Raw genomic sequence first — 23,935 nt, forward strand, 5'->3', positions numbered from 1 at the left:
TATATAAATGTAAAGAAGTTAGAAGTTCACGATGCAACATAGATTGTTATTTTCATCAGTTTCCCTTTATTTACATATATATATTAATTAAGGATTTTATAAATCTATAAATATAGAGCAAAAATAAAGCATGTGAAATTATTTTTAGACATTAAATGAATGCTTAATACACTTACACTGCAACGGAGAAAGTGAATGTATGTGTGTATTTGATAAAGATGAAAGAGAAAGGGAGGGTAAGAGTGAGATAGATAATATCAGGGTCATTTTTTAGAAATACACTACATTTAGCAGTTACATGTTTCCTTCTTTATTAACTTATGCTTTTATATTTAAAGACATTACAATGATTTTAAAACAATTTTTATAGCTCTACTTCACAATCACTAAGTGTAGCTTTAATAAATATTCTTATGTTGTGGGAATTAAAGATACATCAGAAAGGTGCAACAAAAAGAACAAAGGTAACACAATGGCAGAACTGAGCAACACAACTGAGATGGCGGCTTGGGGAGTTAAAGACGGCAACATTGGGTCCTTGGGAAGAGAGGTCGGTGCACGCGGCTAAGTGTTGTGTTAATATATGTGCATTGAAAAGCATGCACCAGTAACAAAAGTATGATTTTATGATTTACAAATCATAAAACATGAAAAAAGTAGACATAAAAATTAATAGACATTCTTAAAAGTACTCTTAATTGGGTTCTCTAGTGTAACAAATTTCTAATTGCCGCATCACTTTTTGGTTTTATCTATGTCTAAAAAATCTCATTCCCACTCTGCCATAGTGGCAGTTTGCGGTGGGGGGAGATGGGACTGGGGAGGGTGGGAGGGACGCTGGGTTTACTGGTGGTGGAGAATGGGCACTGATGAAGGAATGGGTTCTCGAACTTTGTATGGGGGAAACATGAGCACAATAATGTATAAATCTGTAACTGTACCCTCACGGTGATTCACTAATTAAAAAATAAATAAATAAATAAATAAAATTTTAAAAAATTATAATAAAAAATTAAAAATCTTATTCCCTTACCAAGATTATACAAATGCATATACATGCAATGTTCTAATGCTTTTTATGACAGCAAAACTGATATCAAATATCATTTATGGGAGAAATTATAATCTATATTATAATCTATAATTTAAAACATTCAATTTCTCAAATATTAAATCCCTACCAATATTCCAGTTTTGTTCATTTATTTTTGATGTCAGTCAAATTTTATAATCATAGTATATTATCAGTGTCTAGAATACTTGTCAATTTGAGCTTAATATCTGTTCTAATGACTAGTATTTTAAAATTACAATTGCTTATTTATTAATATACTCTTTTATCTAATGACTTGTATTACTTATAGTCCTGTTGATCTTCGATTTCCTCGAGCGGGAGCCAGTAACGTCTCCATTTGTCCCTGTCGCAAGCTAGTGCAGCCCAATGATACCTGCTAGCTCCAGGAACAGGAAGAAACTCAAATTGTTCATTCAGAGATTTGACGAAGAAATCTGAACATCTAGTTGGTGGGCAGCCACGAGGTCTTCTGACATCCCGTGGAATTCAGTTGGTAACAGCTCTAGTCCAGCGGTCGTCTCTGAATCACATTACATGACCGACCCATCTGATTTTTGATGCCTTGGTAAACGAGACAGCGTCCCTGATTTTTGACCGTCTATGGAAGTCAGAACTTCAGAGTACTTTTCTCACTTGAGTGAGACATGAGATTCCCAGCATAGCTCTTCTGATTCCTCTTTGGCACCCTAATAGCATTCTCATCCTGTTTGCATAGGGCCAAGGTCTCTTCATCTAATAGAAAATGATTTATATTCATAACATATCCAGTTCATGCTCGTTATTATAAACCTGTGAAGTGCTCTAACATCCTGACTGCATCCCTCTATCCTCAAATGTATTTATCTGCATCCCTCCATCCGCACATGTATTTATCTTGTTTTATTTGCAAGCTTAAATATTTTCTCTCGCCCTCTTACAAGATAAAGGTCTACCTGAGTTTGTTACTTTTTGACAGGTATTGATTTGATCCTAGTATATTTCAATAAAGTAAAAACAAATTGAAAATTATTTACTAATTGTTTCATGACTTGTGTCTCCGTGGTCCCAGACAGTTTGCCTTGTCTAAATCTACACCACAAAAATGGACTGTTTCTGGGGTAAATTATGTCTCAGAAATTTGTCCAATTTTGCCCATAATATTCTACCCCCACCCCATTTTCAATTCATAGGTACAGTTTACGTTCATGGTTATCTGCAAGCAAGAAAGGCAACACTGTTTATTTTTCTTTTTTTTTAACGAATCACCGTGATTTACAGTTACAGATTTGCAAACATTCCTGCTTACTATTCAGACATACAATGTTCAAGTACCCATCCCTCCACCAGTGCCAATTGTCCCGTGGGATCAATGCAACACCTTTTGAACTATTGCTGGATATTGAATGGTTTGCTGATATTTGCAGGAATTTTTCCAAATACCATTTCATATAATGAGACTATATCAGCAATAAACCTCTCTTTAGCCAGTCTTATTGAGATATAACAACTGTGTCAGTGAAATGGACAGAACATACTGATTTCATATCTGTAGATATTGTTAAATGATTACCACTTTACAAATTGGTTTAGTCTATAATTCATATAGCTGTCATGTTTTGCTCATGTATGATGCAAATCTGCATAGATATAGTCTGATACAATTTTTGGTCATTTGTGTTGGGACCACATCAATGTTGCTCAAGAATTTCTTCTTGCTCTCTACCCAGAAACCTATGCTGGTAGGCTCAGTGGACCTTTTTGTTTTTTTTTTTTAATTTTAAATTTTTTATTGAGTCACCATGTGGAAAGTTTCAAAGTTTTCAGGTTTGAATCTCAGTTATACAATGCTCGAATGCCCATCCCTTCACCAGTGCACATATTCCACCACCAAGAATCCCAGTATAGCTTCACCCCGGACCCCCACACCCCTAATGCCCCCATGCCCCTAGCTCCCTCACCCTTAGCTCCCCCTCCTGTGTAACTAAAAAATTTCACTTTACTTTCACTTTGATTACATTCAATATTTCCACAAAACTCACTATTATTGTTTGGAGAGTCTCTCCCCTAAAGTCAGACCTGCTGAAAAGGAAGCATTAGACAATTTGTGTTCCATTGCTGAGGATGAAGAGGTATGAGGTCGAGTGACCACACTTACTAGCCTCTCGGTTTTGGGTTTCTGTATTTTAGTATTTTAGTAACTAAGTCCAGAGAGATATCTGTCAGAAGTTGCATCATTGCCAACTTGTACTTCTCAGTTACATTATATTCCACATATGAGTGCAATCTTTCTATGTCTGTCTCTTTCTTTCTGACTCATTTCACTCAACATGATACTTTCCATGTTGATCCATTTATATGCAAATTTCATGACTTCATATTTTCTGACGGCTACATAGTATTCCATTGTGTAGATGAACCAGAGTTTGTTTAACCAGTCATCTGTTTTGGGGCACTCTGGTTTTTTCCAGATTCTGGCTATTGTAAACAGTGCTGCAATGAACATAGAAATACAGATGTCATCTCTACTATACCTTTTTGCCTCTCCGGGATATATTCCCAGGAGTGGTATTGCTGGGTCAAATGGAAGCTCAATTCCTAATTTTTTGAGAATCGTCCATATTGTTTTCCAAAAGGGCTCAACCAGTCAGCATTCCCACCAGCAGTGAAGAAAAGTCCCTTTCTCCCCGCATCCACGCCAAACCCGCTTGTTTTTGTTTTTGGGGATGTGGGCCTGTCTCTGTGGTGTTAGATGCTATCTCATAACCATTGTTATCTCATAACCATGAGTTTTGATCTGCATTTCCCTTATGATTAGTGATGTTGAACATTTTCTCATGTGCCTCTGAGCCATTCAGATTTCTTCTTTAGGAAAGTTTCTGTTCATTTCATCACCCCATTTTTGATCGGGTTGGCAGTTTTCTTCTTGTGGAGTTCAACCAGTGCATTGTATATCCTTGTTATCAACCCTTTATTGGATGGGTACTGCGTAAATATCCTTTCCCATTCTGTAGATTGTTTTTGTACTTTGGTCACTGTTTCTCTTGAGGTGAAGAAGCTTCTTAGTTTGAGATAGTCCCATTTATTTATCTCTGTTTTCACTTGCTTGGCCAGTGGTGTGTCAGCTTTGAAGATACCTTTGGCTTCAATGTCTTGGAGGGTTTTGCCGACCTTGTCTTCAATGTACCTTAGGGATTCTTGTCTAATGTTGAGGTCCTTAATCCATTTTGATCTGACTTTTGTACATGGTGATAGGTGGAGGTCTAAGCCCATTTTTTTGCATGTAGCTGTCCAGTTTTGCCAGCACAGTTTATTAAACATGCTTTCCTTGCTCCACTTCGCCTTTTTTGCTCCCTTATCAAAGATTAGATGGTCATATACTTGGGGGGATGTGTCAGAGTATTCAACCCTGTTCCATTGGTTTGCCGCTCTGCCTTTGTTCCAGTACCAAGCTGTTTTAATGACTACCACTTTGTAATAGAGTTGGAAGTTGGGGAGGTTGATTCCTCCCATTTTCTTTTTCCCAAGAATTGTTTTAGCTATTCGTGGGGGCTTATTGTTCCATATGAATTTCAGGAGCTCTTGCTCCATTTCTTTGAAGAATGACAAGGGTATTCCTATAGGGATCGCATCGAATTTGTACAATGCTTGGGGAGAATTGCCATTTTGAAAATATTAATTCTTCAAATCCATGAGCAGGAGATATTTTTCCATTTCCTCGTGTCTTCTTTTATTTCCTGAAGTAGCGTTTTGTAGTATTCATTATACAAGTCCTTTACCTCCTTAGTTAAGCTGATTCCGAGGTACCTGATTTTTTGAGGCACAATTGTGAACGGGATAGCTTTTATCATGTCGCTTTCTTCTCTCTCACTATTTGCATATAAGAAAGCCATGGACTTTTGGGTATTGATTTTATAGCCTGCAACTTTACTATATGAGTCTATTGTTTCTAGGAGTTTCTTGGTAGAGGATTTAGGGTTTTCTAAGTATAATATCATATCATCAGCGAATAGTGAGAGCTTGATTTCTTCCTTTCCTTCCTGAATGCCCTTAATATCTTTTTCTTGCCTAATCGCTATTGCAAGTACTTCCAGTACTATATTGAACAGAAGAGGAGAGAGTGAGCATACTTGTCTTGTCCCTGTTCTCAGAAGGAAGGGTCTTAGTTTTTCCCCATTGAGGATGATGCTTGCCGTAGGCTTGTGGTAGATGGCTATGACTATATTGAGGAAGGTCCCTTTTATACCCATTTTGGCGAGACTTTTCATCATAAACGGGTGCTGGATCTTGTCAAATGCTTTCTCTGCATCTATTGATATGATTATATGATTTTTATCCTTTCTTTTGTTGATATGATGGATTATGTTGATTGATTTCTGAATGTTAAACCATCCTTGCATCCCCAGGATGAATCCCACTTGGTCGTGGTGTATGATCTTTTTGATGAGTCATTGAATTATGTTTGCTATTATTTTGTTGAGAATCTTTGCATCTGTATTCATCAGGGATATTGGCCTGTAGTTTTCTTTTTTTGTGGTGTCCTTGTTTGCTTTTGGTATTAGGGAGATGTGAGCCTCATAGAAACTGTTTGGGAGGGTTTCTGTTTCTTCAATTTCCTGGAAAAGCTTGAGAAGAACTGGCAATAGGTCCTCTTTAAATGTTTGGAAGAATTCGCTAGTGAATCCATCTGGGCCTGCGCTTTTGTTTTTGGGAAGACTTTTGATTACCGTTTCAATTTCCTTGATGTTAATAGGACTATTCAGGAACTCCAGGTCTTCTTGGTTCAGCCTTGGGAGGTTGTAGGAATCCGGTAAGTTATCCATTTCTTCTAGGTTCTCTTGTTTCGTGGCACAGAAATTTTCAAAGTAGCCTCCGATGATCTTTTGAATTTCATTTGTTTCTGTTGCGATGTCCCCTTTTCATTTCTGATTCGACTTATAAGTGTTCTCTTTCTCTCTTTCTTTGTGAGTCTTGCTAGTGGTTTATCAATCTTATTTATTTTCTCAAAGAACCAGCTCTTGGTTTCATTGATCTTTCGAATTGTCTTTTGGGTTTCCATGTCTTTAATTTCTGCTCTAAGTTTTATTATCTCTTTCCTTCTGCCTGGTTTGGGCTGCTTTTGTTGGTCTTTTTCTAAGGTCTTGAGCTGTGAAGTCAAGTTATTTGTGCGGGCCCTTTCTTCCTTCCTGAGATATGCTTGCAGAGCTATAAATTTTCCCCTTAAAACGGCTTTAGCTGCATCCCACAGGTTCTGGTAGCTCGTGTCTTCATTCTCATTTGTTTCCAGGTACCTTTTGATTTCTTCCTTGATTTCCTTCCAGACCCACTCATTGTTCAACATCGAGCTATTTAATTTCCAGGAGTTTGATTTATTTTTCTGCATCTGTCCATGATTATCTTCTATTTTCAGTGCATCATTGTCTGAAAAAATAGCTGGTACAATGTCTATTTTGTTGATTCTGTTAAGGTATGTTGCGTGGCCCAGCGCATGGTCTATTCTGGAAAATGTTCCATGTGCGCTGGAAAAGAATGTCTATTCCTTTTTTTTGGATATAGAGCCCTGTATAGATCTATTAGCCCTCTCTCTTCTATTTCTTCCTTCAAAGCCATTATTTCCTTGGTGAATTTTAAACTTCTTGATCTGTCCAGAGGTGATAGGGTGGTGTTGAAGTCTACAACTACTATTGTGTTGCCCACAATGTCCTTCTTAAGGTCTGTTAGCAGCTGTTGTAGGTATTTAGCTGGCCCTCATTGGGTGAATACACGTTTAGGAGTGTGATTTCTTCCTGCTGTACATATCCCTTGATTAATAAAAAGTGGCCTTCACTATCCCTTCTAATCTTTTTCAACCTGAAGTCTATGTTGTCTGATACTAGTAAAGACATCCCAGATTTTTGAGGGAGTTGTTTGCTTGCAGAATTGTTTTCCATCCCTTGACTTTGAGTCTGTGTTTGTTCTGGCTATTCAGATTTGTTTCTGCAGGCAGGAGAATGTTGGGTTGAGTCTCTGAATCCATTTTGCCAGTCTGTGTCTCTTAATTGGTGAATTCAGACCATTGACATTGAGAGAGATTATTGTCATAGGGTTTGTGCCATCTTTCTGTAAATGTTTGTTGTGCTTGTAGGGGTTTTTCTTGTCTTATAGTAGCCCTTTAGCCCTTTTTTAGGTTTGGTTTAGAGTCTATGAAGTTCCTGAGTTGTTGTTTATCCCCAAAATAGTGTATAATTCCTTCGAGTTTGAATGAGAGTTTGGCCTGATAAAGTATTCTTGGTGAGGCATTCATTTCATTGAGGTTTTTCACTATATCCCACCACCGGTTTCGAGCTTGAAGGGTTTCCTCCGATAGGTCTGCTGTGAACCTAAGGGGTGCTCCATTGTATGTGTTTTCCTTCTTCGACCTTGCGGCTTGCAGGAATGTGTCTCTATCTGTTACGTCCATCATCCTAACTATGATATGTCTTGGAGTTTTTCTGTTAGGGTCTCTTTTAGCTGGTACCCTTCTGGCTCCTTGAATCTGGATGTCTGCATTGTACAGCTCTGGGAACTTTTCAGCAATGATTTTTTTGACTGTGGCTTTTTCATTGGGGTTGGTTCCCTGTCCTTCTGGTAATCCAATGATTCTAATGTTGTTCCTCTTGAATTCATCCCCTAGGACTCTAATTCTCCCTAGAGCTATTTTGAGGTCTCTCCCCATTGATTGTTGTTGCCTATAGGCTGCCTGGAGCTGATCTTCAAGCTCACTGATTCTGTCCTCTGCTGCAGTCATTCTATTGTTGAGGGCACCCACTGAGTTTTTAAGTTCATCTACCGAATCCTTTATTTGTGACATTTCCTTCTGTAGATTTTTTCTTTCTGTTCTCATTTCTTCCTGTAATTTCTCAGCTGTCTGTTGTATCATTTCTGTGAGGTCGTCCTTTAATGTAATAAATACCTTGTCAAACTTTCGATTGAGTTGATTGAACATCTTGAGGATTTCACCTCTGAATTCTTTGTCAGAGAGCTCCAGTTTGTAGGTAAGGTCTACTGGTGCATCAAGACTCTTCTTCGTACTCCCCTTGTGGCGGAGATTTGCGCTGTTTCTTCATATTGCTGTGGTAGTATGGAAAAGGTTTACCTCTGGCTGTGAAAAAGAATTCAGAATGGGCTTGGTCAGTGGTGATCAATTTCTTCTGTACTCCCTCTAGCACATGTCCCTCTCTGATGTTCCTCTATTATTTATGTGAAACTTCAGCATTATTTTTTGAGAGTGAGGTCCGTTAGCTTTGGCTTGAATAGCTGCTTCTATTCATTGGTAGTTTTCAAATTTGGAATTAGGTAGGAACTTACTTAGGAAGTATTTTAAGGCCCTCTAAGATGATACTCAGGGATATAGGTGATGAATATTGAGAAGTACCAAAAAATTGCTTGGTATTTGAAAGAAAATAACTGCAGCTGCCTTCGCGGCCACCACTCCGGAGGAGGCCACGCCCACTTTGTTGAATCCACGCCCACTTTTGTTGAGGGCACGCCCACTAACACAATGTGGCTGGGTGACCTCAGGGGGTGGGGAGGTGAAGGCGCAGATGGGATGGGGCCCCTTCACTCCACTAACCTGAAAAGGGAGCGGACCAGTGAGCCAGCGCTGAAGGTGATGCAGGTCTAGGTGGGCTTGCTCAGAAAGGGTGGAGCCCGGGTCCGAGGAAGATGGCACGGGGGGGGGGGGGTGGGAGAGGGGGAGGTGCAGGCACAGATGGGATGGCGCTCATTCACTACACTAACCTGAAAAGGCTGTATCAAACTCATAAAAAAAAACACTTATGTGGGGAATTTACATGTGGATTTCTATAAACTTCACTTTGCCTTTGCTTCCTACAAGCCAACCACATCTTATGTACTAGAATTATTGATTTGTAATGAATGTCATTTTTCTGTAGTAGTTAGGCAACTGGCAAAACCACTTGATGTCTGTCTTCTCCAAAAATTAAAACTTAAAAGGGGAGTGGCTGGGAAAAAGATAGTTCAAAGAATCGGAACATGCTTTGCATGTGGAAGGCTCCACTTCAGTGCCTGACCCCCCATGGTCCCCTGTAAAATCCAAGTTCTGAGTCAGCAGTAGTACCTGAATGGTTTTCTGTGTGCTCCACTCAAAAATACATCAAAAACATACAGAGTTTTACTACTGTCAAATATACATGTGGCCAAACAAAGATATATATAAGGACATATTCTGACTCTATATTCATGTGGAATGTACTTAAAGATGGTGATCGTGAAACTAGCATAAAGACATGATTAAGTAAATCAGTATAAGAACACAAAAAGGTTGTGTAGGCAAAGAAAACTGTCCTTTCTTACCTACCCCAGTCTAACATTTTTGCTTTGCTTAGTTTCACAGATACGACAGAGTGTGCTGACAACACAGTCTGCCCACAGGGGAATTTATTGTTCATTCTAGCTTTGCACAGTGGCGGTATCCTTGCCAATGAGGTTTATCTGAGGTGCGATCATTGCTAATTGAAAACTTTATTGTTCATTCTGGCACCCATTGGCCCACAACCCACCCCCTTTCTACAAATCTACTTCATGTTCTCCTTCTCTACAAAAGCCTTCTTGTACCCCTGCAAGGCAGATGGTTTCTTGGAGGACAGAATTCCAGCATCACCCAACCAACCTATTTGTTGCCAAAAAAGGCTCTTTCTCAAACCATCACCTGATCACTGACCCTCTAACAGCAGCAAAACCAGACTCTTGCAGTCACCATGGCCCCGCTAAAACCAAAGCATGAGGCATAATTCATTTATATAGTTAAGATTGGCTATAAAAATGAGTTTTAAGAATAGCATCACAGTGAACTGAAGACTACACAGAGAAGAGTGGAGAAGGGGGTTCTCATGAGTAAGGAGCTGGGGAGATGGCTTAAAGGATGAGAGTGCATGTCTTACACTCGCCAGGTGCCCAGTTCCATCCTTGGTACTGTGTTCCCCCTGGGGGTCGACAGGGGGGTGAACCCAGAAGCACAAGTCTTGAGCAGTTGTGCATAGCCAGCAAAGCCAGAGCAGAACACTGAACTGACAAGGCCCACTCATCCATTTGAGTAAGGCTGTAGCTCCTGTGTCCTGTGAGCACTGTTTGGGAGGCTCCTCAAAACATGTCAGTGCAAAGAATCATTCTGGATAGGAACTGTGTGCTTCAAGGAGGTAAAGGTACAAACAGGATAGCCTCTCAATATCTGTGTTGTGGACCATAGTGTCCAGAAAGAGAGCGTGAGGGGGAGAGAGAGAAGGAAAGTGCCTGGCATAGAGCCATACAGGAAGGTTGGGGTGCGGGGGAAGATGGCAGGATGGAAACTGGTCATTGATACTGGTAAATGGACACTGATGGAGGGAGGGATGTTGTATCACTGTATGACTGAAACCTGATCATATATCGTTTCATAACTGTGTATTTCACTGTGACTCAATCAAATAGATAATTTTTTAAATGGCATAATGTGAGGAATATTATAACAGCTAAGGTGGTTGCAAGGCCAATTAGATACCCTTGCACCACATATGGTTCTCCTGAGCCCTGCCTGGAATGATCCCTGAGCAGAGTCAGGAGTAAGCCCTGAGAACTAACTGGTATACCATCCCCGAAAAAAAACTATTAAAAGTTTGATGAGTAATGAAGATGCTCTTTACCCTTTTGAAGTCTATACTTTGACCCACTTTGCAATGCTGAAAAGCCATTGCAAAAATTATTTTTCTATCAAATTAATAAAACATTTTATTTTTATGATCAATGGTAGCAATTCATTAAAGTAGAATAGAAAAAATGAAATTATACCACATATTGAGCATTTAGAATGTACGAGACATTACTTGAATGCTGGAGCGATAGCACAGCGGTTGGCGTTTGCTTTTCACGTGGCCAACCGGAGTTCGATTTCTCCGCCCTTCTCGAAATGCCCGGCAAGCTACTGAGAGTATCGAGCCTGCGCGGGAGAGCCTGGCAAGCTACCCGTGCATATTGGATATGCCAAAAATAGTAACAATAAGTCTCTCGATAAGAGATGCTACTGGTGCCCACTTGAACAAATCGATGAGAACAAGATGACAGTGATATATATACAAAGTCATTTAATTCATCAAGGAACCTATTGCATAATTAATATTATTCTTATTATGTGTAGAATAAATTTTTTATTTTTTTCTTTGAAAAATAGTTTTATTTTATTGAATCACTGTGAGATATAGTGACAAGCATTCATGTTTGAGTTACAATCACACAATAATCAAATACCCATCCCTTCACAGGTGCACATTCCCCACCACCAATATCCCGGGTATACCCTCCCTTTTCCACCCTCCTCCTGCCTCTATGGCAGACAATATTCCCCATACTCTCTGTCTACTTTGGGCATTATGCTTTACAGCGCAGATAGGGAGCGATTATCATGCTTGCTCCTTTTTCTACTTGTAGCACATATTTCCATCCTGACAGATTCCTCCAACCATCATTTTCTTAGTGATCCCTTCTCTATTCCAGCTGCCTTCTCCCCATCCCACCCGCTCATGAGGCAGGCTTCAAACTATGGAGCAATCTTCCTGGTCCTTGTATCTACTGTCCTTGGGTGTCAGTTTTGTGTTATGTTATTTTATACTCCGCAAATGAGTGCAGTCTGTCTATATCTGTCCCTCTCTTTCTGACTCATTTCACTTAGCATGATACTCTCCATGTCTATCCACTTATAAGTAAATTTCATGACTTCATCTCTCCTAACAGCTTCATAGTATTCCATTGTGTAGATGTACCAAGTTAGAATAATATTATAATATATAAAATAGAAAGATATATGCAAACCATGTCTCTGAGAAGAAGTAAGATTAATATTCAAAAAAGCTAAAAGATTCTACAACCTAATATAATAAAACTAATTTAAAACTTGGCATCCATCCTGAATAGGCAGTTTTTCAAAGAAGACTATGGCCAACAGAACATGTAAAGGTAATCACTTTCACTAATCATCAGGGAAATGTAAATCAAAAACTAAGTGGGATATCAATAAACATCTCTTTGGATTTGGTAATCTCTTATTACCAAAACTCAAGGTCTATCAAATGGTAAGATGTATATAATGAGAAGCTTTGTGCATGAATGTAGGAACTAAGTTTCTACAAGCACAGAGCAAAATATTAAAGAGATCCTCTGAAAGTTCAAGGTACTGAGCTGGAGACATAATTTAAATTATAAAAGAAAAGCTCAAGGGGCTGAAGCGATAACTCAGGAGGTAAGGCACTTGCCTTGCAGGTGGCTGACCCAAGTTCGATTCCCGGTATCCCATATGGTCCCTTGATCACCGTCAGGAGTAATTCCTGAAAGCATGAGCCAGGTGTAACCCCTGTGCATCACCGGATGTGGCCCAAAAATCAAAAAAACAAGAGCTCAAGTTTGATCATAAGCACCGTATGGTCCCTAAACACCATGTATGGCCTTCGTGGCCTCGGACAATCTCCAGGATGACTCTGGTGTCTTCCAACTCCACCCGCTGAGAAGTGAGTCGCATATACTCACCCCTGAGCACAGGACATAGGAATGACTGAGATCCTCTGACTACTGCTTAGGGTGACACCTCTAATAAAAACATACTGCCTATATTCTACCAAGTTCTTCCTATATTCTACTAAATTTATTTGTATATATCCAAAGGCACGAAAAATCACTGACCTAAGTATCCATGCCCCTTTATGTACTATTGGAAAACGTTATCCAAACATTTGCCCATTCTCCCTTGGCAATTTTAAATGTTCAAATGATAGATAAATGATAGAATCATTGTAGGTATATACTTGTATATGTGTATATAGAGTTGCCACTCTACACGATCATAGAAACTTCTCTAGTAATATACTATAGAAACCATCCCTGAAAGTATAGACACCTCATCATAAATGGAAATATACATTTATATATATATGCCTCTTGGAGAGCCCGGCAAGCTATCGAGAGTATCCACCCACACAGAAGAGCTGTTAAGATCCCCGTGGGTGTATTCAATTTGCCAAATACAGTAACAATAACAGGTCTCATTCCCCTGACCCTGAAAAGATCCTCTAATATTTGGGAAAAATGATTAAGGAGAGGCTGCTAAAATCTTAGGGCTGGGACGAATTGAGCTGGCGCCTGCTCAAGTTAATCAATGAATAACGGGACGATGGTGAAAGTGACAGTGATACAGTATATAGAATCACATTATATAATTAGGTGTCAAACATATAATATGGATTGATTTTGTAACTATGTAATAAAATTATATTATTAGATATAGGGGTTCACATTTATATGAATGTTTTTCAGATAAAATGAAAATAATGAGCTAGTGGCAAGCAGAGCGATGTGCTAAGTGAAATCAATCTGTGAAAGAGTATTTCATGATCCCACTATAAGCAAAATCTAAATATAAACGAATTCAAGAGGTCAAAGAATGGATTTGTGATTCTCAGAGGAAGTTGATGTGAATGAGTTAGTGGGTATTGTGGCCAAAATTTCTAGGCTTCCATTTACATGATCACTAAGTACTGGGAATAAAATATAGTATACTGTGACTATAATTAATACTATACCCTATATTTGAAAGTTCCTAAAAGAAAAGCTCTCAGAATTCCCATCATAAGGAGTAAAATTTTAACTATGTGCTGCTCTAGGTATTTTTGTGGTGATCATTTTGAATATACATGTATATATCAAATTATTAAATGATCCATTAACTGCATCTCTGAATATAATAAAAAGACTAAAAAATTAGTTTCAGTATTGTCTCATTCTGTGAAATTCAAGATTATTATAAGGGCTATGAAGAAGTTTATGCAAAGGTTTAGGAAACAATCTATATAGGAGGCCCTGAAGGTGCACCATTTGTTGACAGAGACATTAAGGACAGTTAACAAGCACATCAATATTCAATAAGTGGACCAGAGGTTGGGGTATTTTACATAACTACCTGAAGGCGTCCTTAAAACCTCAAGTCTTGACAATTTCCTGTTCTATTTTTGCCCATGTTTCCCCTACATCTGAAAGATCCTAAATGGTTTTATTCTATGCTAAGCTGGGACATCTTTGCAGCCAACAAAATTATTCTATTCTTATCTGATTGCAGTTTTGCATTCTAAGACCTAAACTATTTTACCAGGGGCATATTCCATTATTGGGTTGCTTTTCATTATTATTAACATGAAATCGCAGTTTGCAAAAACCCAGAGGGTCTGGACGGTATTGATGCAGGTGAAGCAGAAGCAATGACTACGGTCTCTGTTGGTTCACAAATCCCAGGCACTTCAATATTTTCAAGAGACAACATATTGAAAAATAAAGATGCTCAGACTTGGTTTGGAAAGTAGAAAAGTATATTGGAATTAGAATGGAAAAGAGAAGCTCCCCAGTAGGGAGGAACAAAGTATAGAACTATGTTAACTATGGTCTTTTTGTGAGAGTTATATAGGGAATCTGGGTCTTCGTGTAACTCCTGAATTGATGGGTATGACCTACTCCACCAAAAAAAAAATAAGTAAAAGACTTAATGATGCCTTTAGACAAAAATTTTCGAGGTATATTTGTTAGACACTGCATAAAACCTACTTATTTGCATCTATAATATAGGTGTTACTGTTACACCTGATTTCTGTCCAAGGATCACTAGTATCACTTGTGATCCCGTTGATCTTCAATTTACTTGAGTAGGTGCCAGTAATGTCTCCATTCATCCCTGTTTCGTGCTAGTATAGCCCAATGATATCTGCTCGCTCTAGGAACACGAGGAGCCTCAAACCATTCATTCAGGGTTTTGACGAAGAAGTATGACCATCTTGTTGGTGGGCAGCCATGCAGTCTTTTGACGTCCTGTGGAATCCAGTCGGTAACAGCTCTAGTCCAGTGGTCATATCTAAATTGCATAACTTGTCCAGCCCAGCTGAGTTTTGATACCTTGGGAAATGAGACAGCGTCCCTGATTTGTACCGTCGATGAAAGTCAGAACTCCGGATTCATACTCTCACTTGAGTGAAAGGTGATATTCCAAGCATAGTTCTTTCAGTTCCTCTTTGGGATACCTGATTAGTGGTCTCAACCTCTTTTTGCAGGGCGCAGGTCTATGAGAAGTATGTTAGTGCTGGAAGAATGGTGGAGTCAAAAAGATGTGCCCAGAGCCAGAGGTTCTTCATCCTCTTAACTTCTTCTTTGAAACTCTTGAAGGCATTCCACACTGCTCTCTCTGGCAGCAGATTCTTCAAATGTTCAGGTCTGACCCTGTCTGGACTGGGTGATGAACGCTTCTTTTCCAACGAAATGGTGTGTCAGATTTCAGAAGGAAGGACGTTGGGGACGACATATCCATCCTGCAGAATTTGGTACGTGGGCTGGTGGACATGGCTGTCAAAGAGATGCAAGTAGAAGTCGTGAATAATCGTCTCCATTGCCCTTCTGGAAGATGTGATAGATCCATCAGGACATCGGAGGGCAGTCATCTAGGTCTTTTAGTTGGCTACAGACAGGCAAACATTGCGAATACTTTTCCTGGCTTCTGGCGCATCAGCCAACACTGCTGCTCTTTTCTCTTTATCGCTTCTCTGCACAGCTTTGTCACCATGGACCTTAACTTGTGATTGCGTAAGGCTTGTGCCAAACCACATTGACGATTGAGCTCGAGAGTTTCCGAAGACAGGCTTTCCCACTCTCAGCATTCCTCAAGCCATCATGGATTTGATTTCTAACCAAGGATATAATGATTAATAGAACTTAAGACATTTCTTATGCTTATGTGCATAAAATGGAAAAATCAAAATTCAAGTCAAACATTTTTAGTTAAAAGTCAATTCTGTTGCATGTACACTTTTATCAAAGAGGTTTTGGTATTCATACTTTGTATTGAGTTCCTCTGTAGAAACATAAAAGCACAGAAAGATGTGCTAATACCTTCCCATGGGAATGACTTGTGAATCTTTTTAAAAGGAGCATACATTATTCATCACAAGTATATCAAGTTGATTGGTATTTTTGAGGTTATTTGTTATAATTAGGTTGGAAAACTTTGCATGTGCTTTTGTATATCGCATCAATGAGAAAAGATATCAACAAAGTTTGCCCTACTTCTTTTAATACTTTATTTATTTTTTAAATGAATCACCCTGGGGTACAGTTATAGACTTACAAATTTTTGTGCTTATGTTTCAGTCATACAATGGATCTAGTGCCCATCCCTCCACAGTGCCCATTCTCCACCACCAATGTTCTCAGCATCCCTCACATCGACTATTCCTCCCTCAAACCCCCGCCCCCTGCTTCTGTGACAGAACATTCCCTTTTACTCTCTCTCTCCTTTAGGGTTTTGTGCTCTGCAATGTGAGTATTGAGTGACCATCATGTTTTGTCTAAAGTCTACTTTTGGCATGCATCTCCAATCCCAAGCCTGTCCTCCAAGCATCCTTTACTTGGTGGTCCCTTCTCTATCTGAGCTGTCTTTTCCCCCACCATGTGAAGTTGGCTTCCAAGCCATGAACCAAACCTCCTGGTACTTATCTCTACTATACTTGGGTGATCGTCTCCCATTCTGTTACCTTATACTCCACAAATGAGTGCAATCTTTCTATGTCTGTCCCTCTCTTTCAGACTCATTTCACTTAACATGATATTTTCCATGTTGATCCGCTGTTATGCAAATGTCATGACTTCATCTTTCCTAACAATGGCATGGTATTCCATTGTGTAGATGTGCCAAAGTTTCTTTAACCAGTCATCTGTTCTTGGACTCTGTTTTTTCGATTCTGGCTATTGTCAACAGTGCTGCAATGAATATGCAAGTACAGATGTCATCTCTACTATACATTTTTTGCTTCTCTAGGATATATTCCCAAGAGTGGCATTACTGAGTCAAATGGAAGCTCAATTTCTAATTTTTTTACCGAAACAGTTGGCATTTTCACCAGCAGTGAAGGAGAGTCCCTTTCTCCCTACATCCACGCCAACAGCGATTGCATGTGTTTTTCTGAATGTGGGCCAGTCTTTCTGGTGTGAGATGATATCTCATTGTTTTGATCTGTACCTCCCTGATGATTAATGATGAAGAGCATTTTTTCATGTGCCTTTTGATATTTAGATTTCTTTTTTGAGAAAGTTTCTGTTCATCTACCCATTTTCTGATGAGGTTGGATGTTTTCTTAAAGTGTTCAACCACTGCCTTTTATATCCTTGATATCAACCCCTTATCAGATGGTTATTGGGTGAATGTCTTTACAAATTCTGAAGATCATCATTGTATTCTGGTCACTGTTTCTTTTGAGGTACAGATGCTTCTTAGTTTAAGATAGTCCCATTAACTTATCTCTGTTTTAACTTGCTTGGTAAGTGGCATATCATCTTTGAAGATACCTTTAGCTTCAATGTTATGGAAGGTTTTGCCAACCTTGTCTTCAATGTGCCTTATGGACTCCGGTCTTATGTTGAGGTCTTTAATCCATTTTGATCTCACTTTTGTGGATGGTGTCAGGTAGTGTCAGATTGTGTCTGATCCCATTTTTTTTTGCAAGTAGCTGTCCAGTTTTTCCAGCACCATTTGCTAAAGTCTTTCCTTGCTCAACTTAACATTTCTTGCTCCCTTCTCAAAGATTAGATGATCAATAGCTAAGGCAGTTTGCCGTACTTCTAAGAACTGTGTTCAAAGATAATTGGAAATGATCGCTCTGGATAAAACTGTGAGCTGAAAATTAGGTAAAGGAACAAACACAACAACCCCTTAGTATCTCTATTGCAAACCATAATATCCAAAGAGAGAGAGAGAGTGAGAGAGAGAGTGAAAGAGAGAGAGAGAGAGAGAAGGAGTGTGCCACCTTAGAGACGACCTGGGGTAGGGGATGGGAGGGACACTGGGGATGTTGGTGATGAGAAATATACACTGGTGGAGGGATAGAGGTTGGACCATTGTATGACCAATACCTGACCAGGAAACCTTCATAAAGGCATATCTCACAGTGTTTTATTGAGAAATGAAAAAAGAACGTGGCCATTATCTACTCATTTGAAACTTTACATGAATTTAAGTAGCACTTTTTATAGAAGCAGATTTTATTCATTTGTTTTTAATTTATTTGCAATAGTACCATATTTATGTTTATAGTAATGCCACACCATGCAAATATCTGAGTGCTACACACTCTGATGTAGGGGTAGTTGTGTTTATCCTGACTGTGCTCACGGTTTACTCCTGGCTCTGTGCTCAGGAATCATTCTTGGCAATACTCAAGGCACATTATATGGTGCAGGGATTGAACGTGAGGAGGGTGTCTGCAAGTCTCCTGCTTAACTTCCTGTACTATCTCTCTGGACAATAAGTAGTTTTGTAAACTGAGAAGCACTTTAGACTCAAGGGCGAGTGTGAACACAATAACTCATATGTAAAGGTGTTATGCAGTTCTCTGGGTAGAGTTTACAAACGGACTTAAGAAAAACCCAATACCATCCCAACCCTCCATGCCACACGACTCGTGTGCAGCCCCAGGACATGATCTCAATCCAGCATCCATGGGACAGGGATGCCCACCCCCAGCCGCCACCGACACTGTGCTTCCTATTTCCTAATTCAGGTACGCCTGCTCCCCTCACTGAGCTTCCCAGTCATCCGTGCCCATGGGCTCCGCATGCGGGCCCCAGGACCCAATCTCAAATCCAGTGGCCAGTGGCCAGAAGGGGCTTGACCTCTGTGGTAGGGGGCATTGTCTCTGCTGCAGAGGGCGTGGTCTCCGGGGGCTGCCTCAGTTATTTTCCCCTGTTTTAGTATACTTGACAGACGTCTTTATCCCATTACCAAACTCTGTGGAGATCTCAAAAACAAAAGTCAAATAAGCCACTAGACAACTCCAATTGCACCTACATATAGAAACCTCACAAAAAGAGAGATTAGCTCTAGTGAACTGGGAGGTCCCACCTCCATACAACCATGACAGCATGAAAAAACAGCGCAAATCCCCACAGCAAAGAGAGGACGAAGAAAAGAGTCAAGAAGCCTCAGCACAAATATGATCTCTCCAGTAAAGAATTCAGGGAAGATATTAGGAGAATGTTCATCAAACTTAAAAAAATGTTGGAGCAGTGATGAAAGAAATTACAGGAAGTAATGAGTGCAGAAGTAGAAAAGCTACATTCAGAAATGTCACGAAGAAAAGACACTGTAGACGAAATAAAAAACACAGTGGGAGCTCTCAACAGTAGAATGGCTACAGTTGAAGATAAAATTAGTGAGCTTGAAGATGAACAGCAGAAAGCCTGCAGGCTACAGCGTACAATTGGAAAAGACCTCAAAATAGTTTTAGGGTGAAGCAGAGACCTATGGGATGATGCCAAGAGGAATAATATAAAAATCATTGGAGCTCCAGAAGGACAGGGAGGCAACCCTAATGAGAAAGCCACAGTTAAAGAAATCATTGCTGAAACGTTCCCAGAGTTGGATAATGCAGATGTTCAGATCCTAGAGCTCAAAGAGTGCTAGCTAAAAGAGACTCTAATAAAAAGACTCCAAGACATATCATAGTCAGAATGATGGATGCCACGGATAGGGACACAATACTACAAGCAGCATGGTCAAAAAAAGAAATCACATACAAAGGAGCACCCTTAGATTCAGAGCAGACTTATCAGAGGAAACCCTCCAAGCCAGAAGACAATGGTGGGATATAGGGCAAAAACTCAATGAAATGAACGCCTCACCACTAGTACTTTATCTGGCTAAGACCTCACTCAAATGTAAAGGAACCATACAAAATATCATGGATAAACAACAGCTTAGGAACTTGATAGACTCAAAAGCAAAATTAAAAGAAGGACTAAAGGGGCTCCTGTAACAAAAGAAAACCCCCTACAAGCACAACAAACTCCTACAGAAAGATGGCACAAAACTCCATGACAATAATATCTCTCAAGGTCACTGGTCTAAATGCACTCATCAAGAAACACAGAGTGGAAAAATGGATTCAGAAACTGAACCCAGTATTCTGCTGCCTACAAGAAACACATCTGAATGGTCAGAGCAAACACAGACTCAAAGTTAAAAGATGGAAAACAATCCTTCAAGCATACAACTCCCTCAAAAAAATCCAGGATGTTCATACTAGTATCAGACAATATAGATTTCAGGTTGAAAAATCTTAAAAAGGACAGAAAAGGTAATTTCGTACTAATCAAGGGATACATACAGCAGGAAGAACTCACATCCATAAACGTATATGCACCTAATGAAGGACTAACAAATTACTTAAAACAACTGCTAACAGATTATAGAGAGGATATTGCTAGCAACACAGTAGTAGTTGGAGACGTCAACACTGCCTTATCATCTCTGGATAGATCAACAAGATCAAAACTCAGCAAGAAAACACTGACCTTGAAGGAAGAAATAGAAGTGAGAGAGCTAATAGATTTATACAGGGCTTTGCATCACCATATAAAAGAATACACATTCCTTTCTAGTGCACATGGAACATTCTCCGAAATAGATCCTGAGCTGGGTCACAAAGCATACCTCCGTAGAATCAGGAACATAGAAATTTTATCAACTATTTTCTCTGACCCTGATGCGCTGAAGATAGAAGTTAATCATGCACAGAGGCAGAGGACCAAAATATACACCTGAAATTTAAACAACTCAATGTTGAACAATGAGTGGGCCAGGGAGGAAATCAAGAAAGAAATCAAAAGGTACCTGTAAACAAATGAGAATGAAGACATGAGCTAACAGAACCTGTGGATCACAGCTAAAGCTGTGTTAAGGGGAAAATTTATAGCTCTGCAAGCATATCTCAGGAAAGAAGAAAGGGCCCACATAAATAACCTGACCTCACAGCTCTAAGACTTTAGAAAAGGAACAACAAAAGGAGCCCAAACCAGGCAGAAGGAAAGAAATAATAAAACTTAGAGCAGAAATAAATTATATGGAAACCCAAAAAACAATCTGAAAGATCAATGAATCTAAGAGCTGGTTCTTTGAGAAAATCAATAGGATTGATAAACCACTAGCAAGACTCACAAAAAAGAAAGAGAGAGAGAGAACTCGAAAAAACCGAATCAGAAATTAAAGGGGGGACATCACAACAGAAACCAAAGAAATTCAAAGATCATCAGAGATTACTTCGAAAATCTGTACACCACAAAACAAGAAAATATAGAAGAAATGGATAAATTCCTACACTCATATAGCCTCCCAAGGCTGAACCACGATGATTTAGAATACCTGAATTACTATCAAGGAAATAAAAACTGTAATCAAAAGTCTCCCTAGAAACAAAAGTCCAAGTCCAGATGGATTCGCTAGTGAATTCTTCCAAACATTTAAAGAGGACATGTTGCCAGTTCTTTTCAATTTTTCCAGGAAATCGAGGAAACAGAAATACTCCCAACAGTTTCTATGAGGCACATATCACCCTAACGCCAAAATCAAACAGAGACACCACAAAAAAAAAGCCTAAAGGCTGCTGTCTCTGGTGAACATGGATGCAAAGATTCTCAACAAAATATTAGAAAATAGAATCCAGCAACTCATCCAAAAGATTGTACATCATGACCAAGTGGGATTCATCCCAGGGATGCAAGGATGGTTCAAAATTTGGAAGTCAATCAACATATTTAATCCACCATATCAACAAAAGATAAAAACTATATGATCATATCAATAGATGCAGAGAAAGCATTTGACAAGATCCAACACCTGGTCACGATGAAATCGCTCACCAAAATAGGCATAGAAGGGAACTTCCTCAATATAATCAAAACCATCTATAAAAGCCTATGGCAAGCATTGTCCTCAATAGGGAAAAACGAATGGCATTCCCTCTAAGATCAGGGACAAGGCAAGGGTTCCCACTCTCAGCACTTCTGTTTAATATAGTACTGGAAGTACTCGCAATAGCGATTAGGCAAGAAAAAGACATTAAGGGCATCCAGATAGGAAAGGAAGAAATCAAGCTCTCACTATTCACAGATGATATGGTATTATATTTAGAGAATCCCGAAGCTTCTACAAAGAAACTTCTCAAAACGATTGAGTCCTATAGTAAATTCGCAGGATATAAAATCAATACCCAAAAGTCCATGGCTTTCCCATATACAAATGATGAGAGAGAAGAGAGTGATATGGAAAAAAGCAACCACGTTCATTACCATGCGTCAGCAAATCAAGTACCTCGGTATCCATTTATCTAAGGCACTGAAGGACCTATACAGAGAAAAATACAAACCGTTATTTCACAAAATAAAAGGGGACATGAGGAAATTGAAGCACATCCCTTGTTTATGAATTGGAAGAATTAACATTGTCAAAATGGCAATAATTCCCAAAGAATTATACAGATTCAATGTGATCCCTATTACGATACCCATTCTTCAAGGAAGTGGACCAAAACTCCTAAAATTCATATGGAACAACAAACCCCTACGAATAGCTAAAGCAATTTTTGGTAAAAGGAAGATGGGAGGCATCAACCCCCCAACCTCAAACTCTACTACAAAGCAGTAATAATTAAAACTGCATGGTACTGGAACAAAGGCAGAGTAGTAGACCAATGGAACAGGGTATAATATCCTTACAGATAACCTCAAATATATGATCATCTAATCTTTGATAAGGGAGCAAGAAATGTGAAGTAGAGCAAGGAAAACCTCTTTAACAAATGTTGCTGGCAACACTAGACAGCTACATGCAAAAATAATGGGCTCAGACTTATAATTAACACCATGCACAAAAGTCAGATCAAAATGGATTAAAGACCTCAACATTAGACCAGAATCCATAAGTTATATTAAAGACAAGAATAGAAAAACCCTGCATAACATTGAACCTACAGGTATCTTCAAAGAGGACTAGCCACTGACCAGGCAAGTGGAAACAAAGATAAACAGATGGGATGGGACTATCTTAAACTGAGAAGATTCTGTACCTCAAAAGATACAGCGACCAGAATACAAAGACAGACTACAGAATAGGAAAGGGTATTCAACCAATACCCATCAGATAAGGGGTTGATATCATGGATTTACAAGGCACTGGTTGAGCTCCACAAGAGGAAATCATCCAATCCAATCAGAAAATGGGGTGATGAAATGAATAGAAATTCTCTCAAAGAAGTAATCTGATTAGGTAAAAGGCACAGGGAGAAACATTCTTCATCACTAATCATCAGGGAGATACAGGTCAAAACAACAATGAGATACCATCTCACACCATTGAGACTGGCCCACATCAAAAGAACAAAAGCAACTGGTGTTGGCATGGATGTGGGGAGAAAGGGACTCTTCTTTATTGATGGTGGGAATGGGAATGTTGACTGGCTCAGCCATCCTTAGAAAACAGTATGGACGATTCTCAAAAAGTTAGAAATTGAGCTCCAATTTGACCTAGCAATACCACTTCTGGGAATATATCCTGGAGATCCAAAAAAGCATAGTAAGAGTGACATCTGTACCTATATGTTCATTGCAGAACTGTTCACAATAACCAGAATCTGGAAAAAACCCGAGTGCCAGAGAACAGATGACTGGTTAAAGAAACTTTGATACATCTACACAATGGAATACTATGCCGCTATTAGAAAAGATGAAGTCATAAAATTTGCATATAGGTGAATCAACATGGAAAGTATTCTAAGTGAAATGAGTCAGAAAGAGAGGGACAGACATAGAAAGATTGCATTTATTTGTGGAATATAAAGTAACAGAATGGGAGACTAAAACCCAAGAATAGTAGAGATAAGTACCAAGAGGAGTACTCCACAGCTTGGAAGCTGACCTCACATGCTAGGTGAAGAAGCATCTCTGATAGAGAAGAGATCACCAAGCAAAGGGTGCTAGGCGGGCCCACTAGCGATGGAAGATAAGGGCTGAAAATGGACTATA

The 23,935-nt window shown here is 39.3% G+C and overlaps 1 protein-coding gene and 2 pseudogenes across 1 annotated transcript in view; 2 read left to right on the top strand and 1 right to left on the bottom strand.

The window, feature by feature from the left end:
- The first annotated feature begins 472 nt into the window (after positions 1–472).
- Positions 473–23,935, top strand: part of LOC129406042 (olfactory receptor 1440-like) — a 28,938-nt gene continuing 5,475 nt past the window's right edge. Inside the window, exon 1 of the mRNA XM_055143786.1 lies at positions 473–550. Within this exon, the coding sequence (XP_054999761.1) occupies positions 473–550 (78 nt within the window). The remainder of the gene's footprint in view (positions 551–23,935) is intronic.
- LOC129406157 (U4 spliceosomal RNA) lies at positions 9,484–9,566 on the top strand (annotated as a pseudogene).
- Positions 12,854–12,950, bottom strand: LOC129406154 (small nucleolar RNA U3; annotated as a pseudogene).

Source organism: Sorex araneus, chromosome 6, assembly GCF_027595985.1.
Source record: "Sorex araneus isolate mSorAra2 chromosome 6, mSorAra2.pri, whole genome shotgun sequence".
In the NCBI taxonomy this organism is placed as follows: Eukaryota; Metazoa; Chordata; class Mammalia; order Eulipotyphla; family Soricidae; genus Sorex; species Sorex araneus.